Source organism: Capricornis sumatraensis, chromosome 14, assembly GCF_032405125.1.
Source record: "Capricornis sumatraensis isolate serow.1 chromosome 14, serow.2, whole genome shotgun sequence".
NCBI lineage: Eukaryota > Metazoa > Chordata > Mammalia > Artiodactyla > Bovidae > Capricornis > Capricornis sumatraensis.
This window is the reverse complement of record NC_091082.1, coordinates 88,115,992-88,135,000: the sequence shown is the minus strand read 5'-3', so window position 1 is coordinate 88,135,000 and position 19,009 is coordinate 88,115,992. Positions and strand designations below refer to the sequence as shown.

The window sequence follows — 19,009 nt, the reverse complement described above, 5'->3', positions numbered from 1 at the left end:
CAGGGACAGAACCCAGGTCTTGCATACACAGATAGTGCCATCATATTTATGAAAATGGACCTCCCTAGTGGCTCAGACAGCAAAAGCATCTGCCAACAATGAGAGAGACCCAGGTTCGATCCCTCGGTCAAGAAGATCCCCTGGAGAAGGAAATGGCAATCCACTCCAGTACTATTGCCTGGAAAATCCCATGGACAGAGGAACCTGGTAGGCTACGTCCATGGGGTTGCAAAGAGTCGGACACGACTGAGCAACTTCACCTTCACTTTCACTTTCACTTTGGGTTCTTCTAGTCCCACTTTTTATTTTCTTCATCTACTTCTAACTTTTTACCATAGAACACTATGTCTGTAAAGAATAAAAATAACTGAATGAGCTGCACCAGGTTCGCCAAAGCCTTACCTGAGGACCATGCTTCTGGATGGTCCCCTCAGAGGTGAAATCAGCCACTTAGAGCACGGAAAATCTGTGCCTCTGATGCGTGGGTGTGTGTGAGTGTGCGAGTGTGTGTGTGTGCGTGTCTGTGTGTGTGTGTCCCTGAACAAGTCAAATTCTCCCAGTCAATTCTGAGTCATGTAACCACTCATTTCATTTGCCTTTAAGAAATGTGTCTTGTATTAACTAAATCCTGAGAGAATGGGCGCCAGGGACAAATCTGGGGCTAGTTAGAGCATGGCATGTGGTCCCATCACTACACGGCAAATAGATGGGGAAACAATGGAAACAGTGAGAGACTTTATTTTGGGGGGGGGGGCTCCAAAATCACTGCAGATGGTGACTGCAGCCATGAAGTTAGAAGACGCTTACTCCTTGGAAGAAAAGTTATGACCAACCCAGACAGCATATTAAAAAGCAGAGACATTACTTTGCCAACAAAGGTCCCTCTAGTCAAAGCTATGGTTTCTCCAGTGGTCATGTATGGATGTGAGAGTTGGACTGTAAAGAAAGCTGAGCACCAAAGAATTGAGGCTTCTGAACTGTGGTGTTGGAGAAGACTCTTGAGACTCCACTGGACTGCAAGGAGATTCAACCAGTCCATCCTAAAGGAGATCAGTCCTGAATATTCATTGGAAGGACTGATGCTGAAGCTGAACTCCAATACTTTGGCCACCTGATGTGACGAGCTGACTCATTTGACGCTGGGAAAGATTGAAGGCAGGAGAAGGGGACGACACAAGATGAGATGGTTGGATGGCATCACCTATTCAATGGACATGAGTTTGAGTAAGCTCCGGGAGTTGGTGATGGACAGGGAGGCCTGGTGTGCTGTGGTTCATGGGGTCGCACACGGACGCGAACTGACCTCAACGGAACCACGTGACCGCCGACGCCGCTCCAGCACCGGGGGCGCGAGCAGCCTGGGGTCAAACAGACGCGCTGGAACTTCAGGAAACCGTTGGTGGGTGGAGAGCGGGCTCGGTACGCAGCTCCTTTCTGATCGGCCGTGCTGAGAACGTGAGCTTTCCTTCCTGGAAATGAGCCTGAATCCCTCGAAGGTTGCGCCCCAGCCGGAGCCGGAGGCAGGACAAGGGCCTGGGTCCGAGGCCCAGGGGCCGGGGCCGGAGGGAGAGAGCGGGCCGCCCGCAGGGCCTGGCCCGGAGCCGGAGCCGCCCTTGGCGGCGGGTCAGCACCGGGAGCCCGAGCGCGGCCGGCCGAGCGCAGAGCCCCCGCCCCCGCCGGCCTCGCGGCCCCGCTGCCGCACCGACTGCCTGGAGGCGCCGCTGTCGCGGGCCTTCCAGCGGCTGGGCCGGAAGGTGGGCGCGCACCCCTGGGTCTTCCTGCTGCTGCCGGTGGCGCTAACGGCCGTCCTGGGCAGCGGCCTGATGTACCTGCCCCGCGACGGGGATGAAGACCTGGAGGAGCAGTACACGCCGATCGGGAGCCCTGCCAAGGCCGAGCGGCGCTTCGTGCAGGGACATTTCACCGCCAACGACTCCCTCGTCTTCTCCGTCTCCAGGAAGAGCACCGACGTCCCTTATGCCTCCCTCCTCGTGGTCTCCGACACAGAGACCCTGCTGGAGCCGGGCGTCCTAGAGGAAATCAGCAAAGTGGACGACGCGGTGCAGGCTCTGACTGTGACCCAGGGCCACGGGACCCAGATCCCCTACAGCGAGGTGTGCGCCAAGAACCAGGGCGCCTGTGTCCCCCCCAACCCACTCTTGTTCGCCTGGAAGAGGAACAGGGGCCTCAACCTGACAGCCATCACCTTCCCCGTCTACAGCCCAGCCGGTCAGACCGTCTCCCTGGCCAACATCCTGGGAGGAACTGTCTTGGGGCCGAGCCAGTCACTCCTCCAGGCCAAAGCCATGCGGCTGCAGTACTACCTGGAGACAGGTGAAGGAGAGGAAAATGAACGTAGCAAGGCATGGACGATCCATTTCCTAACGAAGTTTGGCAGCTTTGAAAAGAGTCTGGCCTTGAAGAAGATCCAGGTGCCTAGTGGCTGGGGTTTATGGGAGGCCAGGAGAAGGTGGGAGGGATAAGAGGAGCTGTCCCAAAGACCGCAGCAGCAGCACTCCCAGATTGCCAGATAGAGCCCTTGACTGGGAGCTAGGTGTGCTCTGCTTTATTCGATCCATAACCCAGCTTTCTTAAAACAGCACACTGAAGAAAGCCACAGCAGATTGTGGAAGAGAGTGGATGTGTGTCTCACTGGTTCCCTTTGCTGTGCACATGAAGCTAACACAACATTGTAACTCAACTGTACTACAGTAATTTTTTTAATAAAGTCAAAAGAGGACTTTAAAAAGAGAAGAATGCCACAAATCTTAAATCCCTGGTAACATTCTGGTCAAAAGCACAAATGGTGCATTCTCAGGGTAGGCCTGTTCAGTACAGACGTTGGTCTTCAGGGTTAGTTTGGTTTATCTGCTCAAATTTCTCTGTAATTCTTACTTTCAGTTTAAGCCTTTGCTGTTTCTGGGAGCCCCCTAAACTTTGGAGTTCATTGGAATAAAAAAGCAAAACTTTAAACAAAAGTTCCATGATGTTTTTGAGAAAGATGAGCATTTTAAAAGTAAATTATAGCATAGTGCCAGGCACATATTAGCTGTTCAGTAATTTTGGGGCTGGCAAACCTTATACTGTGAATAAAACTGGTGAAAATGAGAAGATATCTTCTGGGAAAAGCCTTTTAATACCCAGGCCTGTCTGAAATGATGTTTGTACAATTAAAATAGTAAAAGATAATGACTGAATAGAAGTTTAGAATAAGTTACAATGTCTGTAGTTATTAATGTTTTCACAGTTTTATATGATTCAGATTTTGTGTATTAAGAAGTTTTAAACTTTAGATTTTTTGAGAGACACTTTGAAAAGCATGCCAGAAGCAAATCTTTGTGGCAAGAAGCAAATCTTTATTACTTTCTTTATTCTAAAATCATAATCCATATATTTTGATTTTTCACTGGGTTTTAATGCTTGAATTAATACATTGTCGTGTTCTGATGTCATGTGTGACTCACATGCAGTGGCAGGGCTGAGCGCCATTTACCTGAATGTGTTTCTGTGGCAGGTTGTCTACTTCTCATCACTTTCCAGAAAACTGGAGTTTGAGGCAACTTCCAGGACGGTGGTCCCCTTGTTTCACCTGGCCTACCTCCTAATCGTATTATTTGCAATTTTGTCATGCTGCAGGTAAAACAACTTTATTAGCTTCTTAAACTCTAAAAAATGTTGTATTGTAATAATGTATATAATGTGGAGCAGGCGATGGCACCCCACTCCAGTACTCTTGCCTGGAAAATCCCATGGACAGAGGGGGATGGACAGTCCATGGGGTCGCTAAGAGTCGGACACGACTGAGTGACTTCACTTACACTTTTCACTTTCATGCATTGGAGAAGGAAATGGCAACCCACTCCAGTGTTCTTGCCTGGAGAATCCCAGGGACGGGGTAGCCTGGTGGGCTGCCATCTATGGGGTCGCACAGAGTCGGACACGACTGAAGTGACTTTAGCAGCAGCATTACATTTATAACATAAAATGTGTCATTTCGAAAACCATTTCTGAGTGTGCAGATCAGTGGGATTAATCACACTATCAATGTTGTGCAGCCATCACAGCTATCCCTTTATGAGTATTTTCCGTCGCCCCAAACAAACACTGCAACCATTAAGTAATAACTCCCTGCTGTCTTCCCTAAGTCTTGGCTAATTTTTAATCTAGTTTCTGTTTCCGTGAATTTGCCTATTCTAGAGATTTTGTATAAGTGGAATCATACGGTATTTGTCCTTTTGTGACTGATTTATTTCACTTACCATGTTTTCAACACTTATCCGTGCTGTAGCATGAGTTCCTCTATGTGGCTGAATAATACTCCATTTTATGTATAGACCACGATTGTTTATCTGCCTGCCTGTTGATGGCACTGGAATATTCTTACCTTCGGACGCTAGTGAATAATACTGCAGTGAACCATGGGGCCCGAATCTCTGTCTAAGCTCCTGTTTCCAGTTCTTTCCAGTACATCCCTAGGAGTGGCATTAGTGGGTTGTATGATAATTCACTGGTTAGCTTTTTGAAGGACCACCGAACGATTTTTCACAGAGACTACACCATTTTATATCCCACCAACAGTGTGTCAGTTTTCCAGTTTCTCTACACCCTAACCATGATTGTCTTTTTAATGTGGTTATTGGTTATTGGTATGTCTTCTTTGGAGCTCCCCAGGTGGCGCCGTGGTAAAGAACCTGCCTGCAGGTGCAGGAAATGCAAGAGACTTGGTTTCGACCCCTGTGTTGGGAAAATGCCCTGGAGAAGGAAATGGTAACTCACTCTGGTATTCTTGCCTGGAAGATTTCATGAACAGAAGAGCTTGGTGGCTAGGGGTCACAAGGAGTCAGACAGCTGAGCTACTGAGCACGCAGGCATATCCTCTATGAAGAAATGTCTATTCAAGTCCTTTGCCCTTTTTTTGGCTGTGCCCCAAGGCTTGAAGCATCTCATTTCCCTGACTGGAGGCTGAACTTGGGTCCAGGCCCTTGGCAGTGAAAGTCTGGAGTTCTGACCACTGGGCTGCCAGGGAGTTCCCACCTTTGTCCATTTTTAGGGAAGCTGTTTGTCCTTTTATTGTTGAGTCCTGTTGTTGTTGAGAATATGTTTTGGATGTTAAATCCTTATCAAGTTCTATAATTTGCAAATATCTTCTCTCACTCTGTGGATTATCTCTCCACTTTCTCGATAATGCCCTTCAACGTACAAAGGCTTCAGTGCAGATGAAGCCCAGCTTGTTTGCCCTCATCGCTTCTGCTCGTGCTCTCGGTGTCGCATCTAAGCTCCCATCGACAAGCGAGGGCATGTGTGGCTGCTCTCCGTTTCCTTCTAGAGTTTCGTGGTTCTGGCTGCGATGTTTGTGATCATAGTCGTATGTGATGTGAAGTAGGGGTCCAACTTCATTCTTGTTCCTGTGGAAATCCAGTCATCCAGGTGCCATTTGTTGAAAAGACTGCTCTTTCCCAGTTGATTGGATTTGGCATCCTTGTCAAAAATCAATGGCCTGTAGATAAATGGATTTATTTTTAGATGCTCAGTTCTACTTGGTCTATATGTCTGTCCATATACTAGTACCACTTTGATTTAAATACTGTAGCTATATAAGTTTTGAAATCTGGAGATCTCAGTTGTCCATTTATTTTTTCTTTTTAAGGTTATTCTGGAATATCCAGGACTCCTTGTAATTCCGTATGAATTTGAGTATTGACCTATACATTTCTGAATAAAAGCTGTTGGGATTTTGATAGAGGTTGTGTTTAATGTGTAGATCACCTTAGGCGAGATTGTCATTTTGACAATATTAAGTCTTCCCCACCATGGACTGTGAAAGTCTTTCCATTAATTCAGGTCTTTTTTAGTTTCTTTCACCGATGTTTTGCAGTTTTCCGTGTACCAGACTTTCACCTCTTTGGTTAAATGTATCCCTAAGTGTTTCATTATTCTAAACACTAAATGAAATCACTTTCTTAATTTCTTTGGGGTTGCTCATTGCACAGGGGTGGGAGCAACTGAGTCCTGTGTGTTGGTGTCGCATCTTGCAGCTTTACTGCATTTGTTTTCTGACTTTAGTGGCTTCCTCTGGATTCATTGGAGTTTTCATATGTAGGATCATATAATCTGTGAGAAGAGAGTTACAGCTCTTCCTTTCCAGTTTGAATTCCTTTAATTTCAAAGTCCTGTCTAATCGCTCTGACAAGCACCTCTAGTGCATCTTTGAATATCGCTGATGAAAGTGGCCGTCCTTATCTTGTTCCTGATCTTAGAGGGAAAGCTTTCTTTTTTCACCATTGAGTATAACGTTAGCTTGCAGTTTTCAAAATTGCCTTTATAATTTTGAGGCACTTTCCTTCCATTCCTTGTTTTCGAGAGTTTTTATCATGAAAAGACATTGGGTTTTGTCAAGTGCCTTTTCTGTGCCTTTTGAGAGATTCAGATGCTTCTTACCCTTTGTTCTGTTACTGTGCTGTGTTACATTGGTGCTCCTGTGTTGAGCCATGCTTCCATTCCTGGGGTAAATCCCATATGGTCATGATGTATGCTTCTTTTAATATGCTTATTGGATTGTGTTTGCTAGAATTTTGTTGAGGATTTTTTTATCTATATTAATAAGAGGTATTATTTGTAGCTTCCTTAAATTAGAGATACCAAGGGAACATTTCATGCAAAGATGGGCTCGATAAAGGACAGAAATGGTATGGACCGAACAGAAGCAGAAGATATTAAGAAGAGGTGGCAAGAATACACGGAAGAACTGTAAAAAAAAAAAAAGATTTTCACGACCCAGATAATCATGATGATGTGATCACTAATCTAGAGCCAGACATCTTGGAAAGTGAAGTCAAGTGGGCCTTAGAAAGCATCACTATGAACAAAGCTAGTGGAGGTGATGGAATTTCAGTGGAGCTATTTCAAATCCTGAAAGATGATGCTGTGAAAGTGCTGCATTCAATATGCCAGCAAATTTGGAAAACTCAGCAGTAGCCACAGGACTGGAAAAGGTCCGTTTTCATTCCAATTCCAAAGAAAGGCAATGCCAAAGAATGCTCAAACTACCACACAATTGCACTCATCTCACATGCTAGTAACGTAATGCTCAAAATTCTCCAAGCCAGGCTTCAGCAATACGTGAACCATGAACTCCCTGATGTTCAAGCTGGTTTTAGAAAAGGCAGAGGAACCAGAGATCAAATTGCCAACATCTGCTGGATCATGGAAAAAGCAAGAGAGTTCCAGAAAAAACATCTATTTCTGCTTTATTGACTATGCCAAAGCCTTTGACTATGTGGATCATAAGAAACTGTGGAAAATTCTGAGAGAGATGGGAATACCAGACCACCTTACCTGCCTCTTGAGAAATCTGTATGCAGGTCAGGAAGCAACAGTTAGAACTGGACATGGAACAACAGACTGGTTCCAAATAGGAAAAGGAGTGCGTCAAGGCTGTATATTGTCACCCTGCTTATTTAACTTATATGCAGAGTACATCATGAGAAACGCTGGACTGGAAGAAACACAAGCTGGAATCAAAATTGCCGGGAGAAATATCAATAACCTCGGATATGCAGATGACACCACCCTTATGGCAGAAAGTGAAGAGGAGCTAAAAAGCCTCTCGATGAAAGTGAAAGAGGAGAGACTGAAAAAGTTGGCTTAAAGCTCAACATTCAGAAAACAAAGATCATGGCATCTGGTCCCATCACTTCATGGAAATAGATAGGGAAACAGTGGAAACAGGGTCAGACTTTATTTTGAGGGGGCTCCAAAATCACTGCAGATGGTGATTGCAGCCATGAAATTAAAAGACACTCACTCCTTGGAAGAAAAGTTATGACCAACCTAGATAGCATATTCAAAACCAGAGACATTACTTTGCTGACTAAGGTCCATCTAGTCAAGGCTATGGTTTTTCCTGTGGTTATGTATGGATGTGAGAGTTGGACTCTGAAGAAGGCTGAGCGCCGAAGAATTGATGCTTTTGAACTGTGGTGTTGGAGAAGACTCTTGAGAGTCCCTTGGACTGCAAGGAGATCCAACCAGTCCATTCTGAAGGAGATCAGCCCTGGGATTTCTTTGGAAGGAATGATACTAAAGCTGAAGCTCCAGTACTTTGGCCACCTCATGGGAAGAGTTGACTCATTGGAGAAGACTCTGATGCTGGGAGGGATTAGGGGCAGGAGGAGAAGGGGGCGACAGAGGATGAGATGGCTGGATGGCATCACGGACTCGATGGACGTGAGTCTGAGTGAACTCCGGGAGATGGTGATGAACAGGGAGGCCTGGAGTGCTGCGATTCATGGGGTCGCCAAGAGTCGGACACGACGGAGCGACTGAACTGAACTGAACTGTGGTACCTTAGTGTGACACTGAGATCAGTGTAATCATGGCCTCATCAAAAGAGTTAGGAAGTGTTTCCTTCCTTTCAGTTTTTTTGGAAGGGTTTGAAAAGGATTGGTGTTAATTCTTCTTTACATATTTGATTAAATGCACTAGTGAAGCCATCAAGACTGGACTTTATTTTGCAGGTGAGGTACGGTTCTTGACTATGCATCAGTCCTTTTACATGTTCTGTGGAGAGTTTCATCTTGAGTCAGCTGAGGTCTTTGTGTATTTCTGGGAATTTGTGTATTTTATCTAGGTTATCCAGTTTCTTGGCATAGGTTGCTTATAGTAATGTCTTAAATCCTTTCTGTTTCTGTAAATCCAGTAGTGAACTCCCCATTTTCATGTCTCATTTAGTTACTTGTATTTTTCCCCTTTATCACTCTAAATAAATGTCTTTCCATTTTGTTGATTTTTTTTTTTGATAACCAACTTTTGGCTTTGCTAGTTTTCTCTGCTGCTGCTGCTAAGTCACTTCAGTCGTGTCCGACTCTGTGCGACCCCATAGACGGCAGCCCACCAGGCTCCCCTGTCCCTGGGATTCTCCAGGCAAGAACACTGGAGTGGGTGCCATTTCCTTCTCCAATGTATTTACCATGTTCTTATTTTACCCCTCCTGTCAGCTCCGTGTTGGGTCTTCTCTTTTTCTGGCTCCACAAGGGTCTAAATCCACAAAGTGGTTTGAGGTCTTTTCTCTGTTTTTAATGCAGCATAAACTTGCCTCTGGGCACTGGTGTCACTACACCTCGTAAGTTTTGTGGTATTTTGTATGTTTTCATTTTCCTTATAGATTATCTGCCTAGATGCTTTACCCATTATTGAAAGGGAGGTATTGAACTTTCCAACTATTATTGTGGAGCTACGTGTTTCTCTCTATAACACTGTTAGTATTTGCTTCATATGTCTTGGGTCGCTGTTACGAGGGCCATTCATGTTCATAGTTGTTACATCTTCTTGACTAATTGGCCCGTTTATGAATATGTGATTCCTTCCGTCTCAAAACTTCCAACAGCTTTTGGAGCAGTCTACTCTGTCTGTTATCAGTGCGGGCACCCCATCCCCTTTGGTTGCTATTCACATGGAGAATCTAGCTCAGGCCTCTTACCAATCTATGGATCTAAAGTGAATCCCTTATAAATAGCATATAGTTGAATCATGCTGTTTTATCCATTCTGACAATATCTGCTTTTTGATTGGAAAGTTTAATCTGTTTAGATTTAAAATAATTGCTGACAAGGAAGGACTTACTTCTATTGTCTGGGTATTTAATATTCTGTGTATGTTAGAGCTATTATCCTTCCTTTCATCCATTTATACCTTTTTTTTTTTGGCCAAACCCAGGCCCTGGCAATGGAAGCGCTGAGGTGTCCTAGCCATTGCACCGCCAGGGACCTCCTGTCTCACGCCGTCTTTAATGTGTGGCTAGTGAGCTGTTTCAATTGGTCACTTTGCTGCCAGCGATTCCCAAGTCAGCCTGAGCACTGGAATCACATGAAGAAATTTTTAGACACATGGATTCTGCAACTTCCCTACAAACTGTAGATCAGAGTCTGCAGAGCTGTGTGCCCAGACTGCAGGAGTCTAAAGTTCTGAGACTCTCCTAAGTCACTCTGATACGCTGCTTAACCAAAGCCCTTCCTGGAGACCAGAAAACCTGCGAGTGTGCTCACCGGTGCTCTGCATTCACAGCTTCTGTTGCCTGTTGGACGCTGAAATAAGGATCATTTAGACAGCCGACACAGCGACTGGTCAAAGTCAAGTCACTCTAGCCAATACTGTGCTTCACTCCCTCCACCCTCTGAAAAGTGCATGCCAACAGTCCGGAAACCAGAAAGAGGAGACAGGGCTGAGCGTGTCACACGTAGCTTTTATCCTGTTAGCCTTTCTGATTTCAAGGTTCATTTGTGTTATTTTTATCTTAAACTCTTGTAAACCAGTATTGTTGCTTGAAGAAAGTATTGTGTGTATGTGTTAGTCACTTAATCGTGTCTGACTCTATGTGACCCCAGGGTCTGTACCCACCAGGCCTCCCTGTCCATGGGATTCTCCAGGCAAGAATACTGGAGTGGCTTGCCATTTCCTTCTCCAGGAGATCTTCCTGACCCCGGGATTGAACCCAGATCTCCTGCATTGCAGGCAAATTCTTTGCCATCTGAGCTCTAGAGAAGTCCACAAGAAAGTATTGGTTGTAATCAAATCTTGTTTTGTGATCAAAACAAAATGCTTTTGTTTTGGTGCGTGTATCTGTGTTGATTTGGGGCCCTGAGTTTAACAGATAGCACCAGCAGTTTGAGAAAAAGTGAAATACAGGCACACATAGTTGTTTTAATAAGAAAGTTTGGTTGTTTTAATGTGGCCTTGCATGAATAAGGTCTTCAGTTATAGTCTTGCTTTTGGGGAATCAGCAGCTCCATTTCCATAGTTGACTTTCCTAGCCTTCAAACCAGACTGTTTCTCTCTCCTACTAAACGTTTCTAGAGGCAGCTATCAGTCATTTGTTTTGACGCAGTTGGCGATGAAGTAGAACAGAAACCTAGAGATTGTCGTCAGTACTTTAAAATGCTCAGTTGTGGTTGTTGGGGAGTTAAAGTGTTAAATCCAGTCTTTTTGAAATGCTGCATCTATATCCCCATTTTTGTTGGTCCAACCAAGAAATAGACATAAGTTGTGTTATTCAAAATGGAGTATACATTACTTTTTTTTTTTTTTTGCAATTAGTAACCACTTTTCTTGGAGAAGGCAATAGCAACCCACTCCAATACTCTTGCCTGGAGAATCCCATGGACGGAGGAGCCTCGTGGGCTGCCGTCTATGGGGTCGCACAGAGTCGGACATGACTGACACGGCTTAGCAGCAGCAGCGGCCACTTTTCTGGGGCTTCCCTGGTGGCTCAGTGGTAAAGCATCTGCCTGCAATGCAGGAGACTCAGGAAACATAGGTTTGATCCCTGGGTGGGGAAGATCCCCTAGGGGGAAGGCATGGCGACCTACTCCACTGCTCCTGCCTGGAGACTCCCGTGGACAGAGGAGCCTAGTGGGCTACAGTCCACAGGGCCACAAGCAGTCAGACACAACTGAATTGGCTGAGCACACACGCGCACACACAGCCTCTTTCCCAGAGCACACTTCTTTAGCAAAGGAGAACGTGAAAACTTTCAGAAGGAGGCTTTCCTAGAGCACACTTCTTTAGCAGAGAAGAACATGAACAGCTTTCAGAAGGAGGCTTTCCAGAGCACACTTCTTTAGCAGAGGAGAACATGAAAACTTTAGGAAGAAGGCTTTCCCAGAGCACACTTCTTTAGCAGAGGAGAACATGAAAACTTTAGGAAGGAGGCTTTCCCAGAGCACACTTCTTTAGCAGAGAAGAACATGAAAAACTTTCAGAAGGAGGCTTTCCAGAGCACACTTCTTTAGGAGAGGAGAACATGAACAACTTTCAGAAGGAGGCTTTCATCCTTTCTGTTAGCCACAATATACATTAAACCAGCTCTGACATACAGGAGGTATTTGGGATTGTGTTTATGGCTAATGGGAGTCATAAGTGGGTGAGAAGATACCTCGACGTGGGCACTTTCATACTGCTTGCTTCTACTCACATGCCTGTGGAGATCAGAATGCAATTACCTATTTGCAATGTTTTAGTATCTTTTTGCAGTTCTGAAAGGCCAGTCGGTGGATTCATGCTTGGCTCACTGCATAAGAATCAACCAGTATAGTTTGGTAAAAGTACACATTCCCAACTTTTCTGTCCCCACCCCACCCCCCACCCCTCACCGCCCTTTGTTTTTGTTCAGTTGATCGGGGCTAGTGTCCGGAAATTAAAGTTCTCTAGCAGACAGCTATGGGGATTATTGTCCAAGAGGGCTCTGAAGAGGTGTCCGAGTCAAGAATGTTACAAATTGCTGGAATTTCAGTATGGAAGCTACCACTCAAGTTCCATGACTTTTCCCTCCAAATTTACAGGTGTGACTGTGTACGCAACAAAATGTGGGTCGCGGTCTTCGGAGTCATCTCCACCGGCCTGGCCGTGGTGAGCAGCTTCGGCCTGATGTTGTACGTCGGGGTGCCCTTTGTGCTCATAGTCGCGAATTCACCGTTTCTTATCCTCGGTGAGTAAAACGAAGCACGAGGCTGCACATTGTGCATGTGGGGGTGCGGGGTGGGAAAGGAAGGGTGCTGTGTTAGATCAGGCAGAATAGTTATATGCAGGTGACTCTACAGACCCAAAATGAGGGATCAGGAGAGAAAACGAAATGGAATTTTATGCCTTTAGAGTTGGAAAAATCTGGTGCCCCAAATGGAAAAACACAGACGACGGACGTGAACAGGCGTTTCACACACACACACAGAGAATCCAAAATGCTGATCATTGAAAATGTAAGAAAGAAATATTTGACCTTGTGTAATCACATCAAGGGATGCAAGTTAAACCAAAAGTGAGATACTTTGTCTTCTTATTAGATTAATGAATATTATAGCAAGATTGAAGGTTTGGGGAAGGTTGTATGCAAGTGAACTCTCTCATATTCTGCTGAGGGAGATTTGTTAATTGGTGCACTTTTAAGATATAACTTTGCAACAAATCAAAAGACTTAAAAATTTTTAATGGAGTCCCTTCGACCTGCCAACTCCACTTCTGGGAGTTTGTTCTAGTCATTGGATGGGTTTTCACAAAATGAATGAGCATGTTCGTTTTAGTGTGATTTAGAACAGGGAAAAAGAGAAACAAACTAATCCTTTATCAACATGGGATCGGTCTGCTCAGACCACACTAAAGTTCTGGAATCACATTCAGTCTTTCAAAAGAGGCAAATATAAAGTGTTAAATGAAAAATGCTGGTTATGAGACAAGATGTTTAAAACAGAGAGATACACAAATGTGTGTATATATTTGTATAGAGCAAATTCGGATAGATAATACTTAAAATATTAGCAAGGATTGTCCTTGACAGGTAGAATTACAGTTGTTTAAAGGTTTTCTTTGTATTTGCCTGTACTTTCAGGATTTATTTTACAATAAATATAAGAAGGCAGATATCTTTCTATTTTGGGTGGAAAACTTGGAAGAATTAATAATTGGCTTCCTAGGGGAGATGGGGGAGGAACTGTGCACTGGGTGTGTGCCTTCCTAGCACACACTCACGCTTACACACTCAGTGTCCCCACAGCCATAGCAGCTGATGTGTAGACAACTGACTTCATATCAACGCCTTCATATTATCTGTATATACATAGACATGTGAGTGTAGGGCTGCATGTGGTGGGGAGGGCGGGCTGTGATTTCAGTAGCTCAAGAAATGTGTGAGGACAGTTTCTGAACCAAGTTCCATAAATAATACAGCCGGTTTTTAAATACCTGTTCCATATCAGTGAGTTTATTTGTGGGCCTTAGTAGTTCGGATTCTTGCCCTTCATCCAGCTGAATGCAAGCGAAATCCAGAAAGCTGGCTGTGGGGGGCATGCCAGGATGCGGTTTGTGACGGGCTGCACAAGCCTGCGTCACTGCAGGCCTTCTGCCAGACCAAACACACAGAGCATCCAAACCAGAGGCAAAGTGCCGTTCCCGGTGCCTTTCCGTGTAGCCTGCGAAGACCGTCCAAGGTCGATATTAAAACCAATCCGCGTTCAGTTCCAAGCATCGACTTTGTGTCAATGCACACAGAAACAGGCGTACAGGAGTGGAAGCGGTGGGAGCTCGAGGGAAGTGAAGTCATCTGCAGCGTGCTTAGGCGGCCTGGTTTCCCCTTTCTCCTCTGCAGTCCTCCTCTCCTAAGCTTCTGCGGCCGCTTCAGAGTCCTCAGATGCGCTCCTGGCCTCTTTATCCAGATCAAGCCGGAAGCGTCACTGTGAGAGAGGCTGGTTACTTTAGCATTCACTTACTATGTAAAGGATCCTTACGGTTTGCTCTGGTGCATAGTTCTGATCTCAAGAGTGCCTGCATTTTACTGACATAATGCCTTAACCTGGGCAAGTGAAGTTTGAATGACAGCGTTCTGGGTGTCAGAACCAGACTAATGGAAACTACATGTGTATGTATCTGTGTGTGTGTGTGTGTGTGTGTGTGTGTGTGTGTGTGTGTGTACAAACTATGGGGTGCCTTTAAAATCATACCGCATTGACAGCTAGATGCTAAGTGGAGAGCAGATAAATCCAGCTCATGTTTTAAACAACGGGATGCTAACTCAGTATTAGTGCCTCAGAGTAAAATGGTTTGTGAGAGAAAATGGTCCCTCGAATGTTCTGATGGGACCAGAGATGCGTGGCTAACACTGCTTCGCCTAACACGCAGGCAGCCGGGTTTCCTGGCTCTTCACGAAGCACCTGAGTGGTGGCTAGGAGTAGAGTGCGCTGTGCTGTGTGGGCAGAGTGCAGCTATTACAGAGCAAGGGGTGAAGAGTCGTGCTGTGGATTCAGAGGCAACCAGAGAAGGCGCCAGAGAAAGCAGGGTCCAAACACAGACTCCGCAGTGTCAAGGAGGCCTTGGGAGACGGGCAGAGGAAGCGGTGTGAGCGGGTCGGGTTAATCTTCAGTGGATGTTAAAAAGTACGAAGACTCTGTTTCTTTCTCTAACAGGTGTTGGGGTCGATGACATGTTCATCATGATTTCTGCCTGGCAGAAGACCAGCCTCGCGGACAGCATCAGCGAGCGGATGTCTGATGCCTACTCACAAGTGGCAGTGTCCATTACGATCACCACGCTCACCAACGTCCTGGCCTTCTACACAGGAGTCATGTCCTCCTTCCAGTCCGTGCAGTACTTCTGCGTCTACACGGGGACCACCCTGCTCTTCTGCTACTTGTACAGCGTCACCTGCTTCGGAGCATGCATGGCCCTGGACGGGAAGAGAGAAGGGGCCTGTCTGCGCTGGCTGGAGAAGCCAGGCGCGCCTGGCCAGCAATGTCCCTTGCTCAGAAAGCCCTGCTGCCTCCCAGGCCGTCCCCTCCAGGATGGATGGAAAGCCGGCACCCATCCGATGAATCTGTTCTTTAGAGACTACTTTGGTCCTTTGCTCACAAGCACCAAGTCCAAGATTTTTGTAGTGCTCCTATACGTTTCGTACATCATAACTAGTGTATATGGGTGTTTCCGAGTGGAGGAAGGTTTAGACCTCCGAAACTTGGCAAGTGACGACTCCTACATCATACCATATTTTAATGTAGAAGAAGAACATTTTTCTACTTATGGCCCCAGGGTTATGGTAATCGTTACTGAGGTTCTTGACTACTGGGATAAAGATGCGAGGCAAAGACTGGAGAAATGTCTGGCGGACTTTGAAAACAGTGAGTATGTAGATGAAAACCTGACAGAGTTTTGGTTACGAGAATATGTAAATTACATGGAGAACCTCCGTCAGGATATAAATGATAAGACCGTGTTTCTAAGCACTATTCCCACTTTCTTAATGGAATTTCCACTCTTTGCATATGATATTAATATAACATCATCACAGGAGATCGTTTGTTCCCGGGCCTTCATTCAAAGCATGGGCATTTCTTCTTCAACCAATAAGAAGCTGATGTTACTCCAGTTCCGAGACATGGCTGAGAAGTGTGACGTGCCCCTAATGGTGTACAACCCGGCATTCATATATTTTGACCAGTTTTCTGCAATAGTAGAAAACACTGTTCGAAATGTGGTTGTTGCGTCAGCAGCTATGTTCATCATTTCCTTATTATTAATTCCTCATCCCCTGTGCTCTTTGTGGGTAACTTTTGCTATTGCTTCTGTGATTGTGGGTGTCACGGGTTTTATGGCGTTCTGGAATGTCAACCTTGACTCCATATCCATGATTAATCTTGTCATCTGTATAGGGTTTTCTTTTGACTTTGCTGCTCACATTTCCTATGCATTTGTCTCCAGTTCAGAGCCCTCAGCAAACCACAAAGCCATTGAGGCGCTGTACCTGTTAGGGTACCCTGTGTTACAAAGTGCGGTTTCAACAGTAATAGGGGTGTGTGTCTTGTCTGCAGCTAAAGCGTACATCTTCAGGACGTTTTTCAAGATTATGTTTCTTGTGATGGTATTTGGAGCTGCTCATGGCCTAATTTTTATCCCAGTATTCTTAACCTTTTTTTGAAAGTTACTTTGAATTGGTCAGTCAGTCAGTTCAGTCACTCAGTCGTGTCCGACTCTTTGCGACCCCGTGAATTGCAGCACGCCAGGCCTCCCTGTCCATCACCAACTCCCGGAGTTCACTCAGACTCACGTCCATCGAGTCCGTGATGCCATCCAGCCATCTCATCCTCGGTCGTCCCCTTCTCCTCCTGCCCCCAATCCCTCCCAGCATCAGACTCTTTTCCAGTGAGTCAACTCTTCGCATGAGGTGGCCAAAGTACTGGAGTTTCAGCTTTAGCATCATTCCTTCCAAAGAAATCCCAGGGTTGGTCTCCTTCAGAATGGACTGGTTGGATCTCCTTGCAGTCCAAGGGACTCTCAAGAGTCTTCTCCAACACCACAGCTCAAAAGCATCAATTCTTTGGCGCTCAGCCTTCTTCAGAGTCCAACTCTCACATCCATACATGACCACAGGAAAAACCATAGCCTTTGAAGAGCCACTAACAAATCAAAGACCAATTATAGAATTCCTGATTGGCCCAATCCAATCTGATGAAAATGCACTATTAAGAATAGTCAATAAACTAAAAACACAGGCATGTTTCCTTGGCTTGTAAATACTGTTTTAAAATGTTATTTAAAATATCCTGAGAAAAATTAATGTCTCACATTAAAATATTTTTACTAAATTAAGACGTGTTTTCATTTTTATTATAGTCTATACAATCAAGCATAACTTTCCAATTATCTGTCCTTTTATTTCATCATTAGTAGTTTATGCCTGGAATTCAGACATTTTATGTATCATACTCTACAATGAAATATCATTCTCATTGTACTTCTCATATGCATTATTGTGTAAAGTGTAGCTATTATTTATTCTCCTAGTCTGGGGTCTTTCTATGCATTCTCTTAATGGTGTGTTTTGATGAACAGAAGTTTTTAAAGTCTTGGAATCAAATTTATCTCTTTTTTTATGGTTAGTATTTTCTGAGAAATCTTTGCCTAATCCAAGATTACAAAAAATCATCTATATTTTCTTCTCAAAGCGACTAGTTTTATATTTACATTCTTTATTATATCACATATGAATCACAGACCTCTGTTTGTGGGGAGCATGGGCAGAGGCTCGTTTTCTTCCCATTACAGCTATCCAGTTTCCCAGCATCTTCAGTGAGAAGACTGTCCTTTCACCGGAGGGACTAACTTGGCGCCTCTGTCAGAGAACCAAGTGACAGTTTATGTGTGGCTCTATCCTCTGTTTTTCTGTAATGAAATGGATACCACACTGTATCAATCATATTGAAGCTTCACATTAATCATGGAAATCGGCTAAGTTACCCACATTTTCCCTCTTTTCTAAATTATTTTGGCTGTTATAGGGTCTTTGCATTTAGATACTAATTTTAGAATCACTTGTCCTTGTATCAAAAAACATAAAAACGTTTCTGGGATCATAATTGGGTCATGGTAAGTCTTTTGGGGAAAACAGATATATTAGCAATATGAAATCCTCCAATCTGTGAACACGGTTTGTCTCTTACCTATTATCTTATTTCATGTGTTCCAGAAGTTATCTTATAGATACACATGGATTCACTTTCTAAACATATTAATTTTTTAGCACTGTAAATACTTTGAACCGCTTTTTCTTTTTTTTCACTAGTACATAAAAATACAATTGGTTTCGGTACACCTACCTTATTATGTGTGATCTTTTTTGGTTCACTTATTCATGTAGATTTTTGTAGTTTTTCAGTAGTTTTTAATCTGTGCAGTTATGTCAGGATCACATAAAGACCATTTTATTTCTCCCTACATAAACTTTATCTCTTACTTACCGTATTGCACAGGCTTAAAACACCCAGGAAAATCTAGGAAAGCATAGTGGCCTCATTGCCTTGCTGTCAGCTTCATAAGGAATGCAATCAGTATTTCATCAGGTATAATGATGGCCTGGAAGCTTTTCATCGCCATCTTCTGTCAGATTATGGAAGCCCCTTTCTACTTCTAGTTTTCTGGCATGTTTTAACAGGAATGGGTACTAAATTTTGTCAAATTTCTGTCTGTCAACTGAGATCATCGTGTCTATTTTTCTATTTTAGTCTGTGGAATGTGACAACTCACACTGAGTGACTCTTTCAAACCGACTTACATGGAGCCGTTTCATACTAACCCTGCACCCTTAGACTGACTCGCACTTGGTCACGGCAGGTCACTGCCTTCATAGATTGCTGCTTTTGTTGGTGTTTTGTTGGTGATGTTTTCAAATCGACTTACATGGAGCCGTTTCATACCGACCCTGCACCCCTAGAATAACATGGAGCCGTTTCATACCGACCCTGCACCCCTAGACTGACTCGCGCTTGGTCACGGCAGGTCCCTGTCTTCATATAGTCTGTGGAATGTGACAACTTACACTGAATAACTTTCAAATCAACTTACATGGAGCCGTTTCATACCGACCCTGCACCCCTAGACTGCCCCGCGCTTGGTCACGGCAGGTCACTGTCTTCGTAGATTGCTGCTTTCGGTGGTGTTTTGTCGGTGGTGTTTGCCCCTGTGCTCAGGAGGCGTGTTG

At 44.6% G+C, this 19,009-nt stretch overlaps 1 protein-coding gene across 1 annotated transcript; it reads left to right on the top strand.

The window, feature by feature from the left end:
- The first annotated feature begins 1,475 nt into the window (after positions 1-1,475).
- On the top strand, positions 1,476-16,450 carry LOC138090323 (patched domain-containing protein 3-like). The gene is made up of 4 exons (XM_068985810.1): positions 1,476-2,432; positions 3,515-3,636; positions 12,336-12,481; positions 14,946-16,450. The coding sequence occupies exons 1-4, from the start codon at positions 1,476-1,478 to the stop codon at positions 16,448-16,450; spliced, it is 2,730 nt and encodes a 909-aa protein (XP_068841911.1).
- Positions 16,451-19,009: the final 2,559 nt, after the last annotated feature.

What these genes read in the sequence shown, in the direction of transcription:
- LOC138090323 (XM_068985810.1), top strand. Translation starts at nt 1,476, where the DNA reads ATGAGCCTGAATCCCTCGAAGGTTGCGCCCCAGCCGGAGCCGGAGGCA. An exon ending in TGGCCTTGAAGAAGATCCAG is followed by an intron (nt 2,433 to 3,514) that starts GTGCCTAGTGGC and finishes TTTCTGTGGCAG; the next exon opens with GTTGTCTACTTCTCATCACT. An exon ending in TTCACCGTTTCTTATCCTCG is followed by an intron (nt 12,482 to 14,945) that starts GTGAGTAAAACG and finishes TTTCTCTAACAG; the next exon opens with GTGTTGGGGTCGATGACATG.